This window comes from Vulpes lagopus, chromosome 5 (assembly GCF_018345385.1).
Source record: "Vulpes lagopus strain Blue_001 chromosome 5, ASM1834538v1, whole genome shotgun sequence".
Taxonomy (NCBI): Eukaryota; Metazoa; Chordata; class Mammalia; order Carnivora; family Canidae; genus Vulpes; species Vulpes lagopus.
Window position 1 is genome coordinate 29,175,432 of NC_054828.1, and position 26,072 is coordinate 29,201,503.

The 26,072-nt window shown below is 45.5% G+C and overlaps 1 protein-coding gene across 1 annotated transcript in view; it reads right to left on the reverse strand.

Moving 5' to 3' along the window:
- Positions 1-17,110, reverse strand: part of FER1L5 (fer-1 like family member 5) — a 62,132-nt gene extending 45,022 nt beyond the window's left edge. Inside the window, exons 1-9 of the mRNA XM_041755682.1 lie at positions 17,026-17,110; positions 14,500-14,552; positions 13,808-13,899; positions 12,985-13,093; positions 11,083-11,137; positions 10,521-10,630; positions 6,619-6,747; positions 5,501-5,563; positions 4,722-4,772 (exon numbers count right to left, since the gene is read on the reverse strand). Of these exons, the coding sequence (XP_041611616.1) occupies positions 4,722-4,772; positions 5,501-5,563; positions 6,619-6,747; positions 10,521-10,630; positions 11,083-11,137; positions 12,985-13,093; positions 13,808-13,899; positions 14,500-14,552; positions 17,026-17,110 (747 nt within the window). The remainder of the gene's footprint in view (positions 1-4,721; positions 4,773-5,500; positions 5,564-6,618; positions 6,748-10,520; positions 10,631-11,082; positions 11,138-12,984; positions 13,094-13,807; positions 13,900-14,499; positions 14,553-17,025) is intronic.
- Positions 17,111-26,072: the final 8,962 nt, after the last annotated feature.

Sequence of the window (26,072 nt, forward strand, 5' to 3'; positions counted from 1 at the left end):
TAATCTGGCAACCCTACCTTCTCCCAATCTTCCTGGATTTGGAGGATCTTTTTTAGCCCTTCATGACTATGTCACCTTTCCTGATCTCTCAGCCTGTGTCTTTCCAAAGCAAACCTTTTTACTCTGTTCTCATAGGTGGCAATTTTCTCTGTGTTTCTCTGCCTTTTTGGATCTTCTGCTTCCGTTCCCTCGAGGCAGAGATTTGGAGTGTGTCCATAATTATTATAAGTGTGGGGAATTTAGCATGGCACCCAGCTTTTTCATAAATGGTACACACTTTCATCCTTACAATGACTCTGTGATTTGAGTCTATCATTATTCCCATTGTATAGATGAGGAAGTAGAGGTTCTGAAAAACTTAAGTCAACCCAGTCGGTAGGTGGATCCAAATCTGGATATTTCTGCATGAAAATTCAAATTTTTGCCCATTGACTTGGGCATGGAACCCATGGTAGGTCTCTATAACTGTGTCATCAAACCTCCTCCTTCATCCAGGGCTCACTTGGAATCTCCCGATCTCTGCATTGAATCTCATCAGTGTGGAATTCATCACCTGCAGGGGGGTTCCAGAAATATCTCAGTTACTCATATTCCCCATTTCCCCCACTCCCATGGGAAGAATTGTAAGGGCACATTTGGGATTCTCTAGGATTTACTCGATGCTTCCTAGTGGCCCACACTTTCACATAGTTTTTCTCATTTAATTCTCAGAGGTACCCTGTGAGGGTCAGAATTTTAGTTCCATTTTACTGATGAGGAGATTGATCAGAGGGTCCAATTCATCTGATGAACCCAAAGGTCAGCCCAAAGTAGTGTTGCACTCAACTTTTTCCACTGCACACTGTCCTGATCATTTCCCATGTCCCTGTGTTCCTGAGAACATGTACACTCTTCAAGGGAGAGGCCTTCTTATTCTCCTTAGGCTTGTGTTGGGCACATAGGAGGCACCTGATAAACATACATTCACCACTGTTACCGGGCTCCCTCTGGTTGGGGAATGGAATGTCCCATGTTGAGGGGACCTTTGAGGGGTCCTTTGGTCCATGAGAATCCTGTCTGTTTTCTTCACCTTGGGGCCCACCTTAGGGCCTAACAGTTGGCATTCCATAAGATTTGTTGAATGAACAAATAGGGAGTTGGGGCTGCCGGGAAGTGACAAAGGCCATGGATGATGTGCCTTGGGGTCAGAAGGGTGGCTCTAAGGGTGGGGCAGGGGAGCTGAAGTCCTTCCCAGAATTGAGGTGGGACAAGAAAGTGGGCCCATCTTGTTTAGCTCCTCACCTGGATTAAGATGGTCTCATCAAATAATTTAGCAGGCACCTCATGAAAATTCTGGAAGAAGATCTGAAGCAGAGACAATGGGAGTAGGGGTTGGATGATATTCCTTCCACCACTTTACCTAGGGCTCAGTAAGCCTGAAGGCTCAGAATAGCATGCTTCTTCCCCAGCTCTTGCCCATTTCACGCTCATGCTCCTCCTCCAGAAGCAGAGGCCTGCCCAGCTCCTGGAGGGTATTCTGCTGGGGTAGAGGGCAGGGGCAGGGGATCCCAGGAACATCTGTTATGAGTGTCCCAAGGCCCAGCTCGCTGTGCTGGGATGGAGACCCGAGCCTCTGCCTCCTTGTAGACAGTCCTGTCAGCCCACTGCACCCCTAGCCCCTGCTGCAGCCAGAACCCTCTTTCCCAAATGCAAACTCGGCCCCATTGTTCTCCGCTTAATTCCCTCTGTGGCTGCCAGGTGCCATCTGTGATAGGGTCCTAGAGCATTTTGCAGGCTTCCCTCCAGCCACAGCCATACCTACAGTTCTGCCTCTTATTTCTATGCTTCTGAAGACGCTATTGCTTTTTCCTGAATTTTCTTTCTTCATGATGTCCCTCTTTCCCTGGTAGACTCTTCCTTCAAGGTTTTGGGAGCCCTTCCTGAGTGCACCCATTCCTCCCTGCTCTCACTGTTTTTGTTTTTTTTTTTAATCTCTTATTTATTGGTATATTTACCAATTAATTCAGCCAGTATTTATGGACTTTCCAACTGTGGTCAGACACAATGGTCTAGCTTAGGGCTTTAGCAGTGACAGGATGTAATGGTCTTGGTCTGCATTTCAAGGATGCATCAACAGCACCCCCAGATCCCTGTTCACCCCAGTATCACGACATTGTCATTGGGTGTGCATTCACAGGCCGATGCCCTCCCCCCCACAGGCTACTGGCTCCTCCAATGGGAGGTTTCCAATTATTTCATCTGTTTTCCCAGTGCCAGGCAGTGCCTGGCCCTCTTGTAGGTGTTCAGCCAATATGTGTGGAGGAAGCAGCCTGCCTGCTGCCTGCAGGAAATGCCCAGCCCCCGGCTGGCCCACTTGGCCCAAGTGCCCCATTCAGTTTGGAAGAGAATGCACAGCCCACCTCATTGAAGAAAGGGTTGTTTCCCATCTTGATCCGCGTGTTGTGCTGGTAGCCTCCGATAACCACCTTCACCACCGGCTTGATGTTGTTACCCATTAACTGCCGGCCTTCGAACACCTTCACTCGGACCTGGGTGGGGGGGAAGACACAGGGGAACCTGAGGCTGGGACCCGGGCCCCCTTCTCCAATAGGCACTCCTCTCTAAAAGAACAAAGTGTTTGATAAGAGGCATCTACTGCGGATGGAAGGAGAACCCACGGGGAGCTGGACTCTACCTGCCTGAAGATTAAGTCCTAGGAAGGCCGTGGCTCCTTCTGCTTTCTCTTCTGGAAACTGTCCCCTCCACCGCTTTGTCTTTTTCATCTTGTGTACACTGACTGTTTCTCAATTGCTATGGGCTTATTACAGAATATAGGAATGAAGTCTAATCTTTCCCATTTTTTTTAACTTTTGCCTATTATCCTTTTAGGGAATGGAGAATTTTAAAGTTCCATGCAATTGAATCTATGATCTGTGATTTGCTCTCTGATTCATGGTTTCTTCTTCCCCTGTATATACTTTACTGGGACTCAGTTCAAAGGGCTACAACATCTGAGCCTAGAACTAGAAGGCAGTAAGAGCAATGCAGCGCCCAGGAAAGACCCCATGGCTGGCTGAGGCTCAGGGGGAGAAAGAACTGGATTTGGCAGTGGCTAGCAGGGCACAGGCATGGGAGTTTGTCATCTGCTTATAGGTAGTAAACAATATATGGCTTTCCCAGTCCAGGCTGTGGATCGGCCTTTTTTTGTGAGGCCTCCTGTGTCTCCAACAAGTCCAGAGACCCTTCAGGGGTCGATACACATGCAGCTACTGGATCCTCAGAGACCACAGTGGGCCAAAACAGGCAAACAGGTCGCATGTCAGAATTTTGCCCTAACTTCTAGTATATAGGAAGGACAGTGATTCGGACACAGTGACCTTTTATCTTGAGCATACTAGCCTGGTGCCCAGAGGGAAAGGAAAGGAAAGTCTTCCAAAGGAAGAACAGCATGTGCAAAGACCTTGTGGCTAGAGAGAGTGGCTTGAGAATGGGGACTGCAATTGCTAAGCCTATGATGATTTTAAAAGAATATTATCTTATTTATTTGAAAGAGAGAAGAGAGGGAGAACGCAAGCGCAAGAGCAAGAGAGAAAGAGCATGAACATAGAGGAAGAGGGAGAAGCAGACTCCCTGAGGAGCAGAGAGCCCACGGGGGGCTCGATCCAGGACCCTGAGATTATGACCTTAGCCAACGGTAGATGCTTAACTGACTGAGCTACCCAGGTGCCAGCCTATTTGCTTCTCATTAAGGGACAGGTCATGACTCTTCATGTGCTTATTACAAGTCATGAGAAAGAAACCTTTACTCTGATTTGTCTTAAATGTGCCTTTCCCAAGATGGAAGCCTTTTTTAGAGGCTGCCATATTTAGCAAATTAAATATAGATGCAAATTTAAGTTAGAACTGCTGATAAATGATGACTTCATTTTTAGTATACATACATCCCCTGAAATATTTTGTGAGGACCCATGCAATATTTCAGGCATTTTTATTTTTATTTTTTAAATTTTTATATTTTTTTAAGATTTTATTTATTTATTCATGATAGACACACACACACACACAGAGAGAGGCAGGCTCCATGCAGGGAGCCTGATGTGGCACTTTATCCTGGGACTCCAGGATCATGCCCTGGGGCGAAGGCAGGCGCCAAACCTCTGAGCCACCCAGGGATCCCGCATTTTTATATTCAAAGAGTATCTGTTGTTTAAGCTTTAAATGTAATGAGGCATCCTGTATTTAATCTGGCAACCCTACCTTCTCCCAATCTTCCTGGATTTGGAGGATCTTTTTTAGCCCTTCATGACTATGTCACCTTTCCTGATCTCTCAGCCTGTGTCTTTCCAAAGCAAACCTTTTTACTCTGTTCTCATAGGTGGCAATTTTCTCTGTGTTTCTCTGCCTTTTTGGATCTTCTGCTTCCGTTCCCTCGAGGCAGAGATTTGGAGTGTGTCCATAATTATTATAAGTGTGGGGAATTTAGCATGGCACCCAGCTTTTTCATAAATGGTACACACTTTCATCCTTACAATGACTCTGTGATTTGAGTCTATCATTATTCCCATTGTATAGATGAGGAAGTAGAGGTTCTGAAAAACTTAAGTCAACCCAGTCGGTAGGTGGATCCAAATCTGGATATTTCTGCATGAAAATTCAAATTTTTGCCCATTGACTTGGGCATGGAACCCATGGTAGGTCTCTATAACTGTGTCATCAAACCTCCTCCTTCATCCAGGGCTCACTTGGAATCTCCCGATCTCTGCATTGAATCTCATCAGTGTGGAATTCATCACCTGCAGGGGGGTTCCAGAAATATCTCAGTTACTCATATTCCCCATTTCCCCCACTCCCATGGGAAGAATTGTAAGGGCACATTTGGGATTCTCTAGGATTTACTCGATGCTTCCTAGTGGCCCACACTTTCACATAGTTTTTCTCATTTAATTCTCAGAGGTACCCTGTGAGGGTCAGAATTTTAGTTCCATTTTACTGATGAGGAGATTGATCAGAGGGTCCAATTCATCTGATGAACCCAAAGGTCAGCCCAAAGTAGTGTTGCACTCAACTTTTTCCACTGCACACTGTCCTGATCATTTCCCATGTCCCTGTGTTCCTGAGAACATGTACACTCTTCAAGGGAGAGGCCTTCTTATTCTCCTTAGGCTTGTGTTGGGCACATAGGAGGCACCTGATAAACATACATTCACCACTGTTACCGGGCTCCCTCTGGTTGGGGAATGGAATGTCCCATGTTGAGGGGACCTTTGAGGGGTCCTTTGGTCCATGAGAATCCTGTCTGTTTTCTTCACCTTGGGGCCCACCTTAGGGCCTAACAGTTGGCATTCCATAAGATTTGTTGAATGAACAAATAGGGAGTTGGGGCTGCCGGGAAGTGACAAAGGCCATGGATGATGTGCCTTGGGGTCAGAAGGGTGGCTCTAAGGGTGGGGCAGGGGAGCTGAAGTCCTTCCCAGAATTGAGGTGGGACAAGAAAGTGGGCCCATCTTGTTTAGCTCCTCACCTGGATTAAGATGGTCTCATCAAATAATTTAGCAGGCACCTCATGAAAATTCTGGAAGAAGATCTGAAGCAGAGACAATGGGAGTAGGGGTTGGATGATATTCCTTCCACCACTTTACCTAGGGCTCAGTAAGCCTGAAGGCTCAGAATAGCATGCTTCTTCCCCAGCTCTTGCCCATTTCACGCTCATGCTCCTCCTCCAGAAGCAGAGGCCTGCCCAGCTCCTGGAGGGTATTCTGCTGGGGTAGAGGGCAGGGGCAGGGGATCCCAGGAACATCTGTTATGAGTGTCCCAAGGCCCAGCTCGCTGTGCTGGGATGGAGACCCGAGCCTCTGCCTCCTTGTAGACAGTCCTGTCAGCCCACTGCACCCCTAGCCCCTGCTGCAGCCAGAACCCTCTTTCCCAAATGCAAACTCGGCCCCATTGTTCTCCGCTTAATTCCCTCTGTGGCTGCCAGGTGCCATCTGTGATAGGGTCCTAGAGCATTTTGCAGGCTTCCCTCCAGCCACAGCCATACCTACAGTTCTGCCTCTTATTTCTATGCTTCTGAAGACGCTATTGCTTTTTCCTGAATTTTCTTTCTTCATGATGTCCCTCTTTCCCTGGTAGACTCTTCCTTCAAGGTTTTGGGAGCCCTTCCTGAGTGCACCCATTCCTCCCTGCTCTCACTGTTTTTGTTTTTTTTTTTAATCTCTTATTTATTGGTATATTTACCAATTAATTCAGCCAGTATTTATGGACTTTCCAACTGTGGTCAGACACAATGGTCTAGCTTAGGGCTTTAGCAGTGACAGGATGTAATGGTCTTGGTCTGCATTTCAAGGATGCATCAACAGCACCCCCAGATCCCTGTTCACCCCAGTATCACGACATTGTCATTGGGTGTGCATTCACAGGCCGATGCCCTCCCCCCCACAGGCTACTGGCTCCTCCAATGGGAGGTTTCCAATTATTTCATCTGTTTTCCCAGTGCCAGGCAGTGCCTGGCCCTCTTGTAGGTGTTCAGCCAATATGTGTGGAGGAAGCAGCCTGCCTGCTGCCTGCAGGAAATGCCCAGCCCCCGGCTGGCCCACTTGGCCCAAGTGCCCCATTCAGTTTGGAAGAGAATGCACAGCCCACCTCATTGAAGAAAGGGTTGTTTCCCATCTTGATCCGCGTGTTGTGCTGGTAGCCTCCGATAACCACCTTCACCACCGGCTTGATGTTGTTACCCATTAACTGCCGGCCTTCGAACACCTTCACTCGGACCTGGGTGGGGGGGAAGACACAGGGGAACCTGAGGCTGGGACCCGGGCCCCCTTCTCCAATAGGCACTCCTCTCTAAAAGAACAAAGTGTTTGATAAGAGGCATCTACTGCGGATGGAAGGAGAACCCACGGGGAGCTGGACTCTACCTGCCTGAAGATTAAGTCCTAGGAAGGCCGTGGCTCCTTCTGCTTTCTCTTCTGGAAACTGTCCCCTCCACCGCTTTGTCTTTTTCATCTTGTGTACACTGACTGTTTCTCAATTGCTATGGGCTTATTACAGAATATAGGAATGAAGTCTAATCTTTCCCATTTTTTTTTAACTTTTGCCTATTATCCTTTTAGGGAATGGAGAATTTTAAAGTTCCATGCAATTGAATCTATGATCTGTGATTTGCTCTCTGATTCATGGTTTCTTCTTCCCCTGTATATACTTTACTGGGACTCAGTTCAAAGGGCTACAACATCTGAGCCTAGAACTAGAAGGCAGTAAGAGCAATGCAGCGCCCAGGAAAGACCCCATGGCTGGCTGAGGCTCAGGGGGAGAAAGAACTGGATTTGGCAGTGGCTAGCAGGGCACAGGCATGGGAGTTTGTCATCTGCTTATAGGTAGTAAACAATATATGGCTTTCCCAGTCCAGGCTGTGGATCGGCCTTTTTTTGTGAGGCCTCCTGTGTCTCCAACAAGTCCAGAGACCCTTCAGGGGTCGATACACATGCAGCTACTGGATCCTCAGAGACCACAGTGGGCCAAAACAGGCAAACAGGTCGCATGTCAGAATTTTGCCCTAACTTCTAGTATATAGGAAGGACAGTGATTCGGACACAGTGACCTTTTATCTTGAGCATACTAGCCTGGTGCCCAGAGGGAAAGGAAAGGAAAGTCTTCCAAAGGAAGAACAGCATGTGCAAAGACCTTGTGGCTAGAGAGAGTGGCTTGAGAATGGGGACTGCAAGGTGTCCAGGATGCTAGAGCAGGATGAAGAAGGATGGGGGCAGGAGACAGAGCAGCGTGCTGGGATAGGCTTCTGTTATCAAGGACCTGGGAAGCCATTGTTAGGAGTTTGGGTTTTGTCCTGAGCACATTAGTGGATCCTAATTTTTCACTTTATTTTATATTTTAATATTATAGTTGACACATGATACATTAATTTCAGGCCTGTAACATAGTGATGTGACAACTATATGTTATGTTATGCTCACCACAAGTATATCTATCTTCTGTCATGGGTATCCTTGTTTTTAAGGACTTTTTTTTTTTAAGATTCCATTTATTCATTTATGACAGACACAGAGAGAAAGAGAGGCAGAGACACAGGCAGAGGGAGAAGCAGGCTCCATGCAGGGAGCCCAACGTGGGACTTGATCCCTGGTCTTCAGGATCACACCCCAAGCTGAAGGTGGTGCTAAACTGCTGAGCCACCGGGGCTGCCCCTAGGACATTTTTTTTTAAGATTTTATTTATTTATTCATGACAGAAAGAGAGAGAGAGAGAGGCAGAGACACAGGCAGAGGGAGAAGCAGGCTCCATGCAGGGAGCCTGATGTGGGACTCGATCCTGGGTCTCCAGGATCACACCTCAGGCTGAAGGCGGTGCTAAACCCCTGGGCCACGGGGGCTGCCATATTAAGGACATTTTAAAGCAGGTGCATGCAAAAACAGACACATAGATCAATGGAACAGAATAGAGAACCCAGAAGTGGACCCTGAAATGTATGGTCATCTAATATTCGATAAAGGAGGAAAGACTATCCATTGGAAGAAAGACAGTCTCTTCAATAAATGGTGCTGGGAAAATTGGACATCCACATGCAGAAGAATGAAACTGGACCACTCTCTTTCACCATACACAAAGATAAACTCAAAATGGATGAGAGATCTAAATGTGAGACAAGATTCCATCAAAGTCCTAGAGGAGAACACAGGCAACACCCTTTTTGAACTTGGCCACAGTAACTTCTTGCAAGATACATCCACAAAGGCAAAAGAAACAAAAGCAAAAATGAACTATTGAGACTTCATCAAGATAAGAAGCTTTTGCAAAGCAAAGGATACAGTCAACAAAACTAAAAGACAACCTACAGAATGGGAGAAGATATTTGCAAATGACATATCAGATAAAGGGCTAGTTTCCAAAATCTATAAAGAACTTATTAAACTCAACACCAAAGAAACAAACAATCCAATCATGAAATGGGCAAAAGACATGAAGAGAAATCTCACAGAGGAAGACATGGACATGGCCAACAAGCACATGAGAAAATGCTTTGCATCACTTGCCATCAGGGAAATACAAATCAAAACCACAATGAGATACCACCTCACACCAGTGAGAATGGGGAAAATTAACAAGGCAGGAAACAACAAATGTTGGAGAGGATGCGGAGAAAAGGGAACCCTCTTACACTGTTGGTGGGAATGTGAACTGGTGCAGCCACTCTGGAAAACTGTGTGGAGGTTCCTCAAAGAGTTAAAAATAGACCTGCCCTATGACCCAGCAATTGCACTGTTGGGGATTTACCCCAAAGATTCAGATGCAATGAAACGTCGGGACATCTGCACCCCGATGTTTCTATCAGCAATGGCCACAATAGCCAAACTGTGGAAGGAGCCTCGGTGTCCATCGAAAGATGAATGGATAAAGAAGATGTGGTTTATGTATACAATGGAATATTACTCAGCAATTAGAAACGACAAATACCCACCATTTGCTTCAACGTGGATGGAACTGGAGGGTATTATGCTGAGTGAAATAAGTCAATCGGAGAAGGACAAACAGTGTATGTTCTCATTCATTTGGGGAATATGAATAATAGTGAAAGGGAATATAAAGGAAGGGAAAAGAAATATTGGGAAATATCAGGAAGGGAGACAGAACATAAAGACTCCTAACTAGGGGAAACGAACTAGGGATGGTGGAAGGGGAGGAGGGCGGGTGTTGGAGGGGAATGGGTGACGGGCACCGAGGTGGACACTTGATGGGATGAGCACTGGGTGTTTTTCTGTATGTTGGTAAATTGAACACCAATAAAAATTAATTAAAAAAAAATAAAGCAGGTGCATGGCATGGTTAAGAAGGACATCTTTGAAAGACCACTTTGACTGAAGGATGGACAGGAGAGAGCTGGAGGCTGGGACTTTAGGAGGAGCCTATGAGGTGGTCCAGGGAAGCCATAGTGGTGGTGCAGCCCGGGGAAATGAAATGGTGATGGAGCGGTGGGGGCATTGGGTGAAATTAAGAGCTTGGACTTAGTCATCGACTGGATGCAGGGGGTAGGGTGAGGAAGAAGGCAGTCAAGAATGATACCCTATCTCCTGGACAAGTGGCAGGCTGGGGAGCAGGCAAAACCATAGCAGAAATTATTAGGTTACAAGCTACAGATTAGAGGGAGTTGGTAAGCCATGAGATGAGGGTTCCAGAAGTCATGGTGGGAGCTCTCCTCAGCCTCTTCCATATAGCTCATTTTGCCCTGCATGTGGCTAGCCTTGTGTTGCCAACAATCCTGAGGAGTACTCCAGGCCTTTTGTTCTGCCTTTGCAGCACTTGCCAAGGCCTGTTGGTGTACAACAGCCAACAGCGCCTCCTATTGCTTCAGTGGAGTTGTCTCTGGCTTAGGATTCCTACAGAAGTGGCTCAGAATGGTCCCAGAGGATCAGGGAGTGCAGTGAGGCTCAGAGAACATGTAGCTCTGGTCCTCTGCATGACCTTGTGGAGAGATGGGGATGGCCTGGGATCACAATGAGAATGTCAGGTGAATCAGCCCAGAAGGTCCTCACCTGAAAGTGCTGAGGCTTCATGGACAGAGCCACAGGCATGGCATAGCTGGGGACCATCAGTTTCTGCCTGGCCGTCTCTCGGGTACTCAGGCCTAGGAGGTCACCATCGCCTGGGGAAACAGTCTGGGTGAGGTCTCAGAGGCTGGGGCTCAGAAGGCTTTGAAGCACTATGCCCATTTCATTGTTCTATCCCTAGTGACTAGCTTCTGACTAAAACCATGGCCAAGAGACCTCAAAAGGGGTACATGTCCTCCCCAGAACATTCCCATGGGCCCCCTCCTACCCTCAGTAACCCTAGGCCCCACAATCTACATGTAGGGGCTCTTCAAAAGGTCATCCTTGTTTCCTTTTGCAGCCCACTGGAGGCTGGGCCTCATATCTAGAGATGACAAGTAGAAATACTGTGGGGGGAAGATGCCTCAGCCAGGCATCTAAGATCTGGCCTCTAGACCCTAACCTGATCACAGTCCTTCTGTAGGCCTCAAGGGATGGGTCCCAAAGGTCCCAAAGAGCCCACCCAGCTACGCTTGGAGAAGAACAGGGGTAAGCCTCAAGTACATACCTATCTTCTCAATATCCTGGTTTCTCATAAGGGCCACCTGTAGGGTTACAGTGCACTGCAAGGCAAAGATGGTGGGTAGTGGTGGCGGGGTAGTTTGTAGCCAGATCCTGCAATCCTTGGCCAAGTCATAACACTGTCCCCCTGTGGGCCCTGTAATGTCTTGGGGAGAGGGAGTTATAAACTGGTGGCAATGGGTTATAGTGGAGGGGATTTGGAGAATAGAGGAGGCACATGGTAGTGGTGGTAACAAGGGAGTACAATGGGGTAGGGAGGAGAGGAAGAGGTGCCTTGGGACCAGCCCAGAACTGCTGATGCCAACATCTCTTCTCCTAGCCTAACATATTCTGACCTCAGGTGGGGGACTCTTGCAAATACCTCTTAATAGACTTCCTGCCTCCAAGCGCTCTGACTACCCATCCTACTTCTAGATCATCACCAGAATTGCCCTCTAAACTTTATATAAGTGCCCTAACCAATCAGAGTAAAGTCAAAACTCATCAGCAGAGACCATAAGGCCCTTCACTTTTGGCCCCTGGTCTCAGCTAGTCTCAGCTCTCTTACTACCTTCTTCACATCCTCCCAATCCCCTTATGCCAGCAGCATAGCAGCCCACCTTCCCTGAACTTGCTGCCTGCCTCTCTCCCTCCAGCCTTCAGGTATGCACCTTATACCCTTGCTTGGCATTCTCTTCCTTTCCTATCCATTGGGCAAACTCATGCCCACCGAGAAACTGAGTAAAAAAATGGACAATGACCAGACCTTGTATAAAAATGGCACTCTGACCCACAATGTGTAGCGATCAATTCAGGAAGCCAGCCCAATAAATCTGCAGTAACCAACCCAGAAAGCCAGCCTGCTATCTCTAAGTCAGCCTCGTAGGAAGTCAAAGTACTGCTCTAGCAACCAGTCCAGGAAACCAAACAATAGCCCCTGGAAGAGTTGGCCTCAAATTGCCAGGACTTGATTCATAACCAACAGTTTCCCCAATTTTTGACCCTTCTTCTCACTTAGAACCAGCAAGAGAAAGCCAAATATACACCACTAACCAATCACAGAGGATGCCCGGTCCTCTTATAGCTCCCCCCACACCACCACCAATAGCCTCCAATCAGGGCACATTGGGAACCTCTCCTACTTCCACTGTGCAGCTTCACCCTTCCTCTGTCTGCCTTTGAGTCTCTGCCAAAGTGCAAGTGATGGTTGGCCGATGCCCTTGCTATAGCCAGCTCTACATAAATAACCTGTGCTTATTCTCCTTTGGTTGGTCTTTGCCTGTTCTATCTTTTCTTTTCCTTTTTAAAGATTTTATTTATGAGAGAGAGAGAGAGAGAGAGAGAGAGAGAGAGTGAGTACATAAGCAGGGAGAGGGGCAAATGGAGAGGGAGAAGCAGACTCTCTACTGAGCAGGGAGCCCAATGCGGAGCTCAATCTGAGATCATGACCTGAGCCGAAGGCAGATGGACTGAGCCACGCAGGCACCTCTGTTTCCATTATCTTAATCACATCCTCTATAAAGCCAAACATGACCTCCCATGTAGACTCATTCACTTCCTCCTGACTTCAGTGACCTAGCCTTCCTGACCCTTGTGCTGGGGCACTTATCACTGTGAATGGTGCCTACTCCAGTGGACTGTAGGAGTCATTCAGTTTTGTGTCCAAGCCTGACACAGGTACTGACATCCAATGGACAATTAACTAAATAATCAATCTAAAAGTAAGGACGTAGGGGTGGGAGGGTGGGTCGGTGGATGGCTGATGGGATGGAGGAGGTCAGGGAGATGATGGCAGCGTGATGGGGCCTCCTAGGGCAAGAAGTGCTCTCTGGTGGGGGCACTGGGCCTCTGCTAACGTGGAGTATCCTAGCTTCTCTGGCTGCTCCCACCCTTCCCAGGGCCAACTCACATCTGTGGACATCATGAGATGGTTAAGCAGGGTCAAGTCCTTCACAAAAAGGACCTCACTCGGTTTTTCCACCAAGGGCTGGAGCATTACTGTGGCCAGGCCAATGAACCTGGGGAGATGAGGAGCACATACGAGATCCTGAGCCAGGGGAAAGGGTGTCTTCTGCCCCAGGCATGACTATCTAGTGAGGGTTTTCTCTCCTACAGGCTGTGCTGTCCATAGAGAGAGGCTGAAGGAAGAACACAGTGATGTGGAGCATCTCAGAGCATCTCATGTTTCTGAGAACTGACTTTGGGGCTCTGAGCAATGGGTGCCCCAGTTACTGGCTCTGCCCTGCTCAAAACCCTTTCCAGAAGTTCTGTTCCCACACTCCTCCCAAGTGAGAACAGTGCCAAGTAACAGCTGATTGGACAAGAGGGTGAACACCTGATGGGAGCTGGACCAATCAGATTCTCCATCCTAGGAAATTTTGACTTGGAATGCCTTAGCTTCAGTCTCAGAGATGTCAGACCCCCCCTGGGCACTAGAATGGGGCCACAATAGGAAGCCAGGATTGGGCAGAGAGAAGTAGAGATTTGAGATCCCATGGCTTCAGAAGAGGCAGGACTGCCCCTGGCTTCCCAGGACCCTGGTTCTAATTGCTCTGCACTCTCAGCTTCACCACTCTTCTATAAATCCCACCCCCCACTTTTTTTGGTCCCATTAGTGGCTAGAGTGGGTTCTGGTCCTTGCCACCTGAGTGAGTCACAGATTCGAGCCAGGAGATGCAGCATGTGCCATAGCTTTGGTCAGAGAGCCAGCCTCTTGCCTTTCTCTGCCTCACCTGTCTTTCTTTATTGAGCCCAGGTCCCGAAGGATGATTTGCAGAAAAGAGTCGTTTTGTAGGGGGCGGTCCCAGAGGTGCCAGATTAGGGTCTATGGGAGGCACAGAGAAGTCAGCATCCTTTCCCCACCCTCCCCTTCCCAACCTTCAGAAAATGAGGAAAGATACAGGGAATGGACTGGCGCTGTGTTTCTCTTGAACTGAGGAACCCCTCTACAGTCTAGTTTCCTAAGAAGATGGCATTAGCTACCTTTCACCAAGATGCTGAGCATCCTACCTGGGCTCTGCAGTGTAACTGCAATATCATGGGTGTGTCAGTAGTTAAGGGGTTTAGGGACCCAGGGCAGGGGTGGGGGACATCAACGGATGGAAGATAAGAGTGACCCTGCACAGGGAGCCCTGTCTCTGCTTCAGGTTTCTAGGAACATCAGGATGGCCAGGTTGGACAAGATGAACAGTATCATGGTCCACTGCGAGAGTGGAGGAGAAGGGCCAAGAACAGCTACAGGTAGATGTGGCTGCTGTGGCTCTCCGGCCCAGCTTGGGGGCTACTCCTAGGCCGAAATGCCCTAGCCTTGGGAAAAGCTTGTGCCACTTCCTGTCCTCTCCCTAGAATTCTAAGCATGGCCAGGACCCAGCCTCACTCTTGGGGTTGTCATTGCTTCTTTTGGGTTTGTCCTGATGGGTTTTACCTCATTCCATGTGGGGTTATTCCCTTCCACTTCATGAGTTCTCTTCTTGACATCTGCAAAGATACCAAGGGGCTGTCATTGGTGGTAGGAAATATTTCAAAGTCTAGGTTTAAGTGTGGTAAAGAGAGGTAGGACTCCAAGAAAACTTCAAGTCTATGTTGGCAGATGTGATATGGCACTGATTCTTACTCTGGGGGTTTCAAAATTTCTCGCTTTTTCTAAGAGTAACATCATTCCATGTGACAGATAATGTCTTCACTTCATTTTTTTTCTTGGTTCCTAGCCATCTTGCAGCCAGGTGGTGACTCATGACTCATCCTGGCTAATGCAGTGTGGGGGCGATTTTCACCACTGCCAAGACTGGCTCCTAAAATCTCCTATTGATGTTTTTCTACTCCCCATTCCACACATCTACCCTCACGATCTCCTGGCGGGGTGGTACCAGGATGATTTTGGAGCCACAAGCAGCAAACAGCTGGTCCCTAAACCACTGCTTGGAGGAGCCGCTCAGGATTGTTGCCCCCTTGATGCAGGACTTGGTGTGAGCAAGAGGTAAACTTTTATTGTGTTAAGGCATTGAGATTTATATATTTTTAAAGATTTTATTTATTTATTCATGAGAGACACACACAGAGAGAGAGGCAGAGACATAGGCAGAGGGAGAAGCAGGCTCCATGCAGGGAGCCTGATGTGGGACTTGATTCCAGGACCCCGGGATCACAACCACTGAGCCACTCAGGCGTCCCAAGGCATTGAGATTTAAAGATCTATTTGTTACCAGAGCAAAGCCTAGTGGACTCCCAAACACCTCGAATGGATTAAAAATTCCTCATCCACTAAAAGTCCCCTCCTCCAAAAATATCTTTAACAAAGAACAACCAATAGCCCTGCAAAGAACCTCTAAATTGCTAAATTACTTTGAAATTCTTCCCAAGGAAAGAATGTGAAAAAGGAGGAAACAGAGTGTGTGCAAGCAGGTACCTGTTGGGTAGTCGGAAGGGATGCAGGGTAGTGGATGGTATATGGGGGAGGAAGGGCTCAGAAAGGTGAAAAAGGAATAAAAAAATATCAAACATTCAATTATAATAATTTGTAGGTAAGGGACACCTGGGTGGCTCAGTGGTTGAGCATCTGCCTTTGGCTCAGGTCATGATCCCAGGGTCCTGGGATCAAATCCCGCATCGGGCTCCCCACAAGAAGCCTGCTTCTCCCTCTGCCGGTGTCTCTGCCTCTCTCTCTGTCTCTCATGAATAAATAAATAAATAAAATCTTTAAAAAAAAAGAATTTGTAGGTAAATCTTTGGGCAAACCTAAGAGTCTGGGATTTAGGTATCTTGTAAGAGCTATCTCAGGGAGATCACGTCGTGGGATGGTAGGAAAGAAGGCTGAAATCAGGCTGTTCCTGGCTCACTGAACGTCCACTCTGCCTCTCTAAACCTGTACCTGGGGAGTTGCCCTGTGAGTCCAGAGTCCCAAATGTTTACTCTCCCGTGGGGTATTGTCACATTCTGGGAGCACAGTTCCACAAACCAGAAAAAAAATTAAGAAACTTTATTTTTTATTCATATCTGCTATAGAAACAACCGTGCCTTCTTTCTGTTGGCCCCAATTTTCTCACTCCCTGCCCGTGCTGGGAAACCTCATTTGCCTGTATCTACCTCCCCCCTACTTGCTATCAAAAGACTGTCCACTTCTCTTGTTCCTTTCCTGTTCCCAGCTCTGTGATATGCAGACATGCTTAATCTCTTTTGTGTTGTCTCCTAAATCCTTTTGAACACCCCTCACCCCTGCCAACTTTCTTGGACACTTTTCCTTACCATAAAAAAAGAGAAATGGAGACAATAAATCTTGCCTCATGGGGTTGTTGTGAGGAGCAAAAATCATTATGTTTATGAAAAGGCTTTGTTGGTTGTAAATATCACTCATAGGGCTCAAACAGTTATTACTGGGGGTTATAGAAGAGCTGTATATATATATTATCCTTTAAAATCCTCACAACAAGGGGCACCTGGGTGGCTCAGTGGTTGAGCATCTGCCTTTGGCTCAGGTTGTGATTCCAGGGTCCTGGGATCGAGTCCTGTCCCTGTGAGGAGCCTGCTTCTCCCTCTGCCTATGTTTCTGCTTCTCTTTCTGTGTCTCTCATGAATAAATAAATAAAATCTAAAAAAACCAAAAAACAAACAAACAAACAAAAAACCCAACCCTCACATCAAGCCTATGAAGCAGGTACTTTTTTTTTTTTAAACTCAATGTGTGGCTCAACTCTAGTTCACAGAAGCAGCTCAGGAAGTATTAATCTTCTCTTTTCCCTGTGGCCACATTCCCCTAGAAGAAATGGCAGAAATGTCAAGATAGGAGAGATAATGGCAATAAAGCTAAGGTTTGAAAGAACTGGGTGATGTCTACTTCGCTCCTCTGTCACACAGGGCATCTTTTACAGAGGAGGACACCCATAAGTCTACTTTTTCACTGAATGTATGTTGCCTCTCAGGGCTTGTCCTTTCTGTCCAGGAGCCTTGCTCTCACCTCGGAAGTAGGCAGACACGCAGGGTCTGGGCGGGGGGCTGAGGGGTGGGTTGATCTTGGCTGACTCCACAACAAGCTGCAGCATGTCCTCTAATTACTCCCCTCCCTCCCTCTGCAGCAGAGCCTCCTTCTTGGAGCACTTTGGTCCAAGTTCTCCCAGGGCTCATGGGGTGAGGAGAGTGCCAGGCCAGTTGCTTAGCGGTAGAGGTGATGTCACAAAGGTGAGTGGTTCTTGGTTCTGGAGAGGAATGGAGGGGAACGACAGGAGGAAGTCACAAGGAGTCTGAAGCCAGTGGCTTGAGGTGACTAGGCCTGTACAAGCAAAAAAAAAATGGCCGCTTTGCGTTTCCTCTTTCTTTTTCTTTTATTCTCACTGACCCTTTGATTGAAATCAGATCAGGTGTAAGGGTAGTGTTTCCTCTTCATATAAATAAGCAAGTTATCTGGAATGAATCATTGCCAAAGTTCCACAATTTAGATGAGAAAATCAGAGAAGCAAGGTGATACAAGAAAAAGAATGGGGAAATCAAAGACCACTTCAAGGACAACTCAGGGGAAGCCCTTCCTTTTTTTTTTTTTTTTTTTTTTAAGATTTTATTTATTTCTGAGAGACACAGTGAGAGAAGCAGAGACATAGGGAGAGGGAGAAGCCGGCTCTCTGCAGGGAGCCTGATGTGGAACCCAATCCCGGGACCCTGGGATCATGACCTGAACTAAAGGCAGTTGCTCAACCACTGAGACACCCAGGCATCCCCAGGAAGCCCTGTGTAATGCATAAGCAAACATGTAGGCCTCCTTTTTTTTTTTTTTTTGAGAGGGAGAGTGAGTGAGACAGTGGGGTGGGGCGGGGGGGTGGAGAGTTTTAAGCAGATGCTGTACTGAGCATGAAGCCCAACGTGGGGCTCGATCTCACAACCCTGAGATCAGGTCCTGATCTGAGCTGAAACCAAGAGTCAAGGACGCGTGGGTGGCTCAACAGTTGAGCGTCTGCCTTCAGCTCAGGGCATGATCCTGGAGACCCGGGATCAAGTCCCACATAGGGCTCCCTGCCTGGAGCCTGCTTCTCCCTCTGACCACGTCAATGCCTCTCTCTCTCTCTCTGTGTCTTTCATTAATAAGTAAATACAAATCTTAAAAAAAAAAAAAGAAACCAAGAGTCAGATGCTCAACTGACTGAGCCACCTAGGTGACCCAGGCCTCCTTTTTTCTAAAGGAAGCCTAAGTTCAGACATTAGTCTGTCTTTAACAAGGAGAAATCAGCTTTTCAATCAATGAGCTTTTATGCCAGCTGACTTGTAAGGTTAAAAAAAAAAAAAACCAATGTCAATAGTTTTGGTGTGGCATCTTGATTGCTCTCAAGGCCCCTGTCATGAGGATGGATCTCAGTCATTTGCTCTTGTCTTGTCCACAGGAAGGCTTTTTCTGCTTCAGATTTGAACATTGTATAAATTATATCTTATCCAGTAGTTGGTGTGAAGATTAATGGATGTTTGAAAAATGTGTATTAGTTGATGAAACAATTGAAAAGTAAGCTTATACCTTCTAAAGATGCATGGCTTTCAAGGACCAAGAAGCTGCATTTGGGATTTTGGTGCTACAATTGTTTTCTGGTGCAGCAGATCTAAAAAGAAAAACTTCTTTCTGACAGTTTTTCTCGAAATCTAAACACAACCCTAAACAAAGCATTATTCACAAACCCCAAACTAAGCATCATTACATAAAATGCAAATCCATGGCTTCCCTTTCCCTGGAAAGGGAAAGGCTAATGGATTTGACTGCATAAAATTTTAAATTCCTGTGTAGAAAAATATAACTTTTTTTTTGAAAAATATAACTTTAAAGACAATCACAAAGTAGGGAACACGTACAACATACTTAGTGTCTGAAAGGTTATTAGCCTTTTTAGTGTGAGCATTTTTAAAATATACATTTTTAATGATTTTATTTACTTATTTATCCTTTTCTGGGAGGAGGGGCAGAGGGAGAGGGAGAGAGAGTCTTAAGCAGACTCCAAGCTCAGCACAGGGCCCAACATCGGGTTCAGTCTCATGACCCTGAGATCACAACATGAGCCTAAACCAAGAGTTGGACACTCAACCAACTGTGCCTCCAGGCATCTCTAAGATTTTATTTTATTTTTTTAAGTAATCTCTACATCCAATATGGGGCTTGAACTCATGACCTCAAGATCAAGAGTTCCATGTTCTATCTACTGAGCCAGTGAGTCATCCCTACTGTGAGCTTTTATAATTCGATGAGAAAAAGGTGAATATTCCCAAGGAAGATGGGAGACAGTTTATAACAGGTGATTGCCCAAATGGACAAAAAATATGATACAGAAAAAAATCAGTCTTTAATAATCAATGAGATACCATTTATCACTTTGCCAAACTGAATTCAAAAGCTGAAAAAAGGAACGCCTGTGTGGCTCAGCGGTTGAGTGTCTGCCTTAGGCTCAGGACATGATCCTAGGGTCCTGGGATTGAGTCCCATATCGGGCTCCCTGTAGGGAGCCTGCTTCTCCCTTTGCCTTTGTCTCTGTCTCTGTCTCTCTCTGTGTGTCTCATGAATAAATAAATAAAATCTTTAAAAATAAAAACAAAGCTGAAAAAAAAAGTAAAAAAATTCAAGCCTGAGGCGTCTGGGTAGCTGTTAGTTAAGCACATGCTTCAGCTCAGGTCATGATCCTAGGGTCCTGGTGGGCTCCCTGCTCAGCCGGGAGTCTGTGTCCCCTCTGGGCGTCTGGGTAGCTGTTAGTTAAGCACATGCTTCAGCTCAGGTCATGATCCTAGGGTCCTGGTGGGCTCCCCTGCTCAGCCGGGAGTCTGTGCCTGTGCTCCCCTCTCTTGTGCTCTCTCTCTCTCTCTTTTTAAAAAATTCAAGCCCATTAATAAGCAAAGAAATGCAAGAAGAAATCATTTATCACTTCCCAAATTATAAAAGAATAGTAAGACTGATGTGCTGAGGAGGGAACAGGGGCAAAGGGAAGATACGAATCCCTATACAGCACTGATGGGAAAATAAATAGAAAAACAGCAGAAACCTGGTCAGGATAAGAATCAGGGGGAGAGAATAAATGGTGGGAGATATGGGGCAGGTACTGTTCATTTTGGGTCATTTCTTCTAGTATTAACCTCTATGTTTCTAAATAGCATCCCTTGAATTTTTCAATTTGAGACACTGGCTATTAAGTCATCCCTCATCCCTTCCTGCCTCCCAGCATCTCTTTCCCCAAACTCCCCATTCATCACTTTCAGACATTGCTTTTACTGTTTACCATGCATGTGAGGAGTTTAGCTTTCTCTCCCTCTGCCTTTCCTTTTTTTTTTTAAATTTTTATTTATTTATTTATGATAGTCACACACACACACACACACACACACACACAGAGAGAGAGAGAGAGAGAGGGGCAGAGGGAGAAGCAGGCTCCATGCACCGGGATCCCGACGTGGGATCCGATCCCGGGTCTCCAGGATCACGCCCTGGGCCAAAGGCAGGCGCTAAACCAAACCGCTGCGCCACTCAGGGATCCCTCTCTCTGCCTTTCCTGCATACTCTTCTCCCAATTACACCTCATCTGGGGACTAAATCTACATTCAATCTTGCCATTATTATGATGATGTATATTGTTTCACTGTAGATCAAGTATTACATAGTTGACTTTTGAACAACACGGGGTTTTTTTCCATGAAGAGTATTGTATTGTTTATACATGTGAAGTTTCAACCTTCAAGAATAAAATTCAGGAAATTTGATTCCTTAATCATAAAAACTTGCTTTACGCATTATTTATATGTTGCCAAAGTCAATAGCCATACAAAACATCACGAGGATTTGACTCTATGCATGGTAGCATCACAGGGAAGGGAGCTGATCAAATAATAGCATACATGCAAAGATTAAATTGTAGATACACACAGTGTATTTGGCACCATTCAGTAACATTATAATACCTTCCTTTGGGAGACTAGGTGTTCTTTTTTTTTTTTTTAAGATGGCAGGTGGGCGGAGGTGGGCGGAAGGGTAGGGGGAGAGAGAATCTTAAGTGGACTCCACTTGAATCCATGTGGGACTCAATCTCACCATCCTGAGGTCAGAACCTGAGCTGAAATCAAGTCAGCTGCTTAACCAACTGAGCCACCCAGGCATCCTGAGACAGACATTCTTAAGCCTTATTCACAATATATCAGAATTTCACTACTCACATTAAAAGCAGCTTTCAAACTTTGTTGTAACAATAATCAGTTTAGAGGTGCCTGGGTGGCTCAGTTGGTTAAATGTCTGCCTTCAGCTGAGGTCATGATCTCCAGGTCCTGAGATAAAGCCCCAGGTGGACTTCCTGCTCAAGGAGCTGGGCTTCCTGCTCAGCAGGGAGTCTGTTTCTCTGGGTCCCTCTGCCCTTCCCCCTGCTTGTGAGCTGTCTCTCTCTCTCTCTCTCTCTCTCTCTGTCAAATAAATAAATAAAATTAAAATTAAATCAGTTTAAGGAAACAAGATACAACCAGGATTGGGAATGGAATTCAAACATGCCAACTTTTTGCCATGCTCCAAGCTTAAAAGTTGATTTAATTTGATAATTTTTCCATTGTGAACAACATGGGCTTAAACTTTGTGGGTCCACTTGTATGTGGATTTTTTTCAATAAATGCAGAGTGTAAACTTTTCCTTATGACTTCATTTCTTTAAAGATTTGTTTATTTATTTATTTATTTATTTATTTATTTATTTATTTATTTATTTGAGAGCATGTGAGAGGGAGCAGGGAGGGGAGGGGCAGAGGGAGAAGGAGAAGCAGACTCCCTGCTGAGCAGGGACCCTAACTTGGGGCTCGATCCCAGAACCCTGGGATCATGACCTTAGTTAGCGTAAGGCACCCGCTTAACCGAGTCACCAAGGTACTCCAATATTTATGATTTTCTTTTCTCTAGCTTACTTTATTGTTAGAATATAGTATATTAACACATATAACATGCAAAATAAGTGTTAATTGATCATTTATATTATTGGTAAGGCTTCCAGTCAGTGGTAGACTATTAGTAGTTTTGATTTGGGAGAGTCAAAAGTTACACATGAATTTTCAACTATGCAAGGTGGGGTGTTTGGTGTCTCTAACCCTCATGTTGTTCAAGGGTCAATTGTACTCTAATTCTATATCCTTTCTTTCCTTTTTTTTTTTTTTTTTAAGATTTCATTTATGTATTTTAGAGAGAGAAAAAAAGAGCACACACACGTGTGCGTGTGTGAGTGGGAGGAGGGGCAGAGGCAGAGAATCTTCAAGCAGACTCCTCACTGAGCACAGAGTCACCCATGAGATGATGACCTGAGCTGAAATCAAAGAGTTGCATGCTTAACAAACTGAGCTATCCAGGTGCCCCCCTATCCTTTCTTATATAACTTTGTGTTTTTCTGTAAGTTAAGAATTGCTTTGTTTTTTCATTTGCTTGCCTATCTTGAAAGTCTGACCAAGTCTTCCAAAATCCTTCAGTAGCTCTGTGATACCTTTTTTTAAGTTTATTTTCAGTAATCTCTACACCCAATGTGGGGCTTGAATTTATGACCCTGAGATCAAGAGTTGCATGCTCTTCTGACTAAGCCAGCCAGGCGCCCCTGTGATACTTTATTTTTTTTTTTAAGATTTTATTTATTTATTCATGAGAGACACAGGGAGAGAGAGAGGCAGAGACACAGGCAGAGGGAGGGGCAGGCTTCCTGCAGGGAGCCCGACGTGCTACTCGATCCTGGGTTTCCAGGATCAGGCCCTGGGCTGAAGGCGGCGCTAAACCACTGAGCTACCCAGGCTGCCCACCCCTGTGATACTTCTAATACAATTTTGCCTAGATTCAAATCCATCAGGTATTTTCCCAGGTACTTACCAAATACCATCAGGTATGTTAAACAGGTTTTACTGTTTTTCCTGGGGATAGCCTTCCTGGCCTTTTCTTCAGTCTACACTGGTTGCTTCCCAGCTCTGTAGCACAGCTATCATCCCAACACCTCCCTTCACCACCATCTTTAGAATTCCCTTTGTCTGTCTCCTGTGTTGTATCCTTTATCCCAGATCCCATGTCGTCTTTCTTTCTTTCTTTCTTTCTTTCTTTCTTTCTTTCTTTCTTTCTTTCTTCCTTCCTTCCTTCCTCCCTCCCTCCCTCCCTCCCTCCCTCCCTCCCTTCCTTCCTTCCTTCCTTCCTTCCTTCCTTCCTTCCTTCCTTCCTTCCTTCCTTCTTTTCTTTCTTAGAGTTTGATTTGCCAACATATAGTATAACATCCAGTGCTCATCCCATCAAGTGCCCCCCTCAATGCCCATCACCCAGTCACCCCATCCCCCATCCACCTCCCTTTCCACTACCCCTTGTTCGTTTCCCAGAGTTAGGAGTCTCTCATGTTCCATCATCCTCTCTGATATTTCCCACTCATTTTCTCCTTTCTCCTTTATTCCCTTTCACTATTTTTTATATTCCCCGAATGAATGGAAGCATATAATGTTCGTCTTTCTCCAATTGACTTACTTCACTCAGCATAATACCCTCCAGTTCCATCCACGTTGAAGCAAATCGTGGGTATTCATCATTTCTAATGGCCGAATAATATTCCATTGTATACATAGACCACATCTTCTTTACCCATTCATATTTCGATGGACACCAAGGCTCCTTCCACAGTTTGGCTATTGTGGACATTGCTGCTATAAACATTGGGGTGCAGGTGTCCCGGTGTCTTCTTTTTTCTTATACTGTCTTGTCTTAATGGAACACACTTTTCTGTAGCTTTCTGAATTTTTTGAGTATTTGCAGGTCTGCACATGTCTTTATTTTGCCCATGTACTAGATTGATAGCCTGGCTAAATTTATCAGTCAGGATGGGCTATATTATACTGAAGTAACAAACAATTCCAAAATCTCAGAGGCTTAACAGTTTTTTCTTTTCATAGCAGCTTTACTGAGGTATAATTCACACACCATAAATCCAGCCTTTTAAAATGTGCTATTCAGGGTTTTAGTATATTCATAGTGCAACTATCACCACCGATTCCAGAATATTTCATGACCCTAAGGGGAAATCTCATATCCATTAGCAATTACTCCCCATTTTTCACTTCCCCTAACCCCTAGAAACATGAATCCACTTTTTGTCTCTATGGATTTATCTGTTCTCGATGTTTCACATAAATGGAATTGTACAATATGCGGCCTTTTTTGACTGGCTTTTTTCACTTAGCATAATGTGTTCAGGGTTTATCCATAATATAACATATGTACTTCTCTCCTTTTTATTTAATTTTATAAAATTTTATTTTATTTAATAAATCCACTGTATAGATATACCACATTTTATTTATCCATTCATTAGTTTTTTTTTTTTTTTTCCATTCATTAGTTTATGAACATTTAGGTTGTTAACACTTTTTGGCTATTATGAATAACGCTGCTCTGAACCCTGTGTACTTGTTTTTATGTGTACATATGTTTTCAATTCTCTTCATATATCTGTAGGAATGGAATTGCTTGGTCCTATGGTGTCTTTATGTTTAACTTTCTGAGGAACTGCCAGACTGTTTTCCAAAGTGGCTGCACCATTTTATTTTATTTTTTATTTTTTAAAGATTTTATTTATTTATTCATAGAGACAGAGAGAGAGAGAGAGAGAGAGAGAGAGAGAGGCAGAGGGAGAAGCAGGCTCCATGCAGGGAGCCTGATGTGGGACTCGATCCCAGGTCTCCAGGATCACACCCCAGGCTGCAGTCAGCGCCAAACCACTGTGCCACTGGGGCTGCCCTGCACCATTTTATATTTTAATTTCTCTACATACTTTCCAACACTTTTTACCATTTTCTTAAACTAATCTCTCTTTCCAACATGGGCCTTGAACTCATGATCTCAATATCAAGAGTTGCATACTCTACTGACTGAACCAGCCAGGCACTGTTAGCATGCTCTTGGTATCAACCATTGACTTTTTAACCATTCTAGTGGATGTAAAGGAATAAAGATTTATTTTTCATCTTGAACCATGTCTCTTGCCTTGGTGTCCTGCTATCTGTCAACCAATCTATCGATCATTAGTGAACACAGAAACCACTCTCTATGTCCTGGGCTATGTTCTCTGAAGGATACAAAGAAGGTTAATGCCCCTGACTTTGAAGATCTACTCTTTATCAAACACAGGAAAGTTAACACAGCAATCTATGGTCAGTACTAAAATTCTTACTGAGGCATCTAGGGCCCTGCAGGCTCTGGCTTATGTCTTTCTCTCAACTTCATTTCTTTCCATCTGTTGACCACTGTTTCCTAGTTACACTGTTTTTTGTTTTTGTTTTTTAATGTTATCAAGCTCCCTTCTGCCTCTCAGAGCCTTATTCTCCCCTGTTTCTTCTCCTAGAGATCTTCTCTCCCAGCTACCAAGTTATCTCATTCTCCTCTTGGTTTCAGTTTCAATGTCACCTTCACAGGGACACCTACCCCATCACTCAAGCCACAGCTGGCTCACTGTTCTCACTGTTCTGTATGCTCACCACCTTGCCCTTTATTGAATCATAGTAGGCATGGTGGGGAGTGGAGTTATAAGGGGTCAAATGCCTAGGTTCTGGAGCCAGACTGGTTTCTAGTTCTGCCTTTGATACTAGCTGTGTAACCTTGGGCAAAATACTTAACCTTTCTGGATGTGACTCTGATAAAACCTAGCATATAAAGCCATTGAGAGAATTAAATGAAGTAGGTCATTTATGTCACTTAGAACTTGTTTGGCATTCTCTAAATGTTAGTCTTTATTTTCTTTTTTAAAAGATTTTATTTATTTATTCATGAGAGGCACACAGAGAGAGGCAGAGACATAGGCAGAGAGAGAAGCAGGCTCCTCACAGGGAGCCCAACCTGGGACTCGATCCTGAACCTTGGGATCACGCCCTGAGCCCAAGGCAGGTGCTCAACCGCTGAGCCACCCAAGTGTCCCAGCCTTTATTTTCATGGTTACAAATTAAACACGTAGATTAAAAAGAAGCATGCTGGGGTGCCTGGATGGCTCAGTGGTTGAGCGTCTGCCTTTGGCTCAGA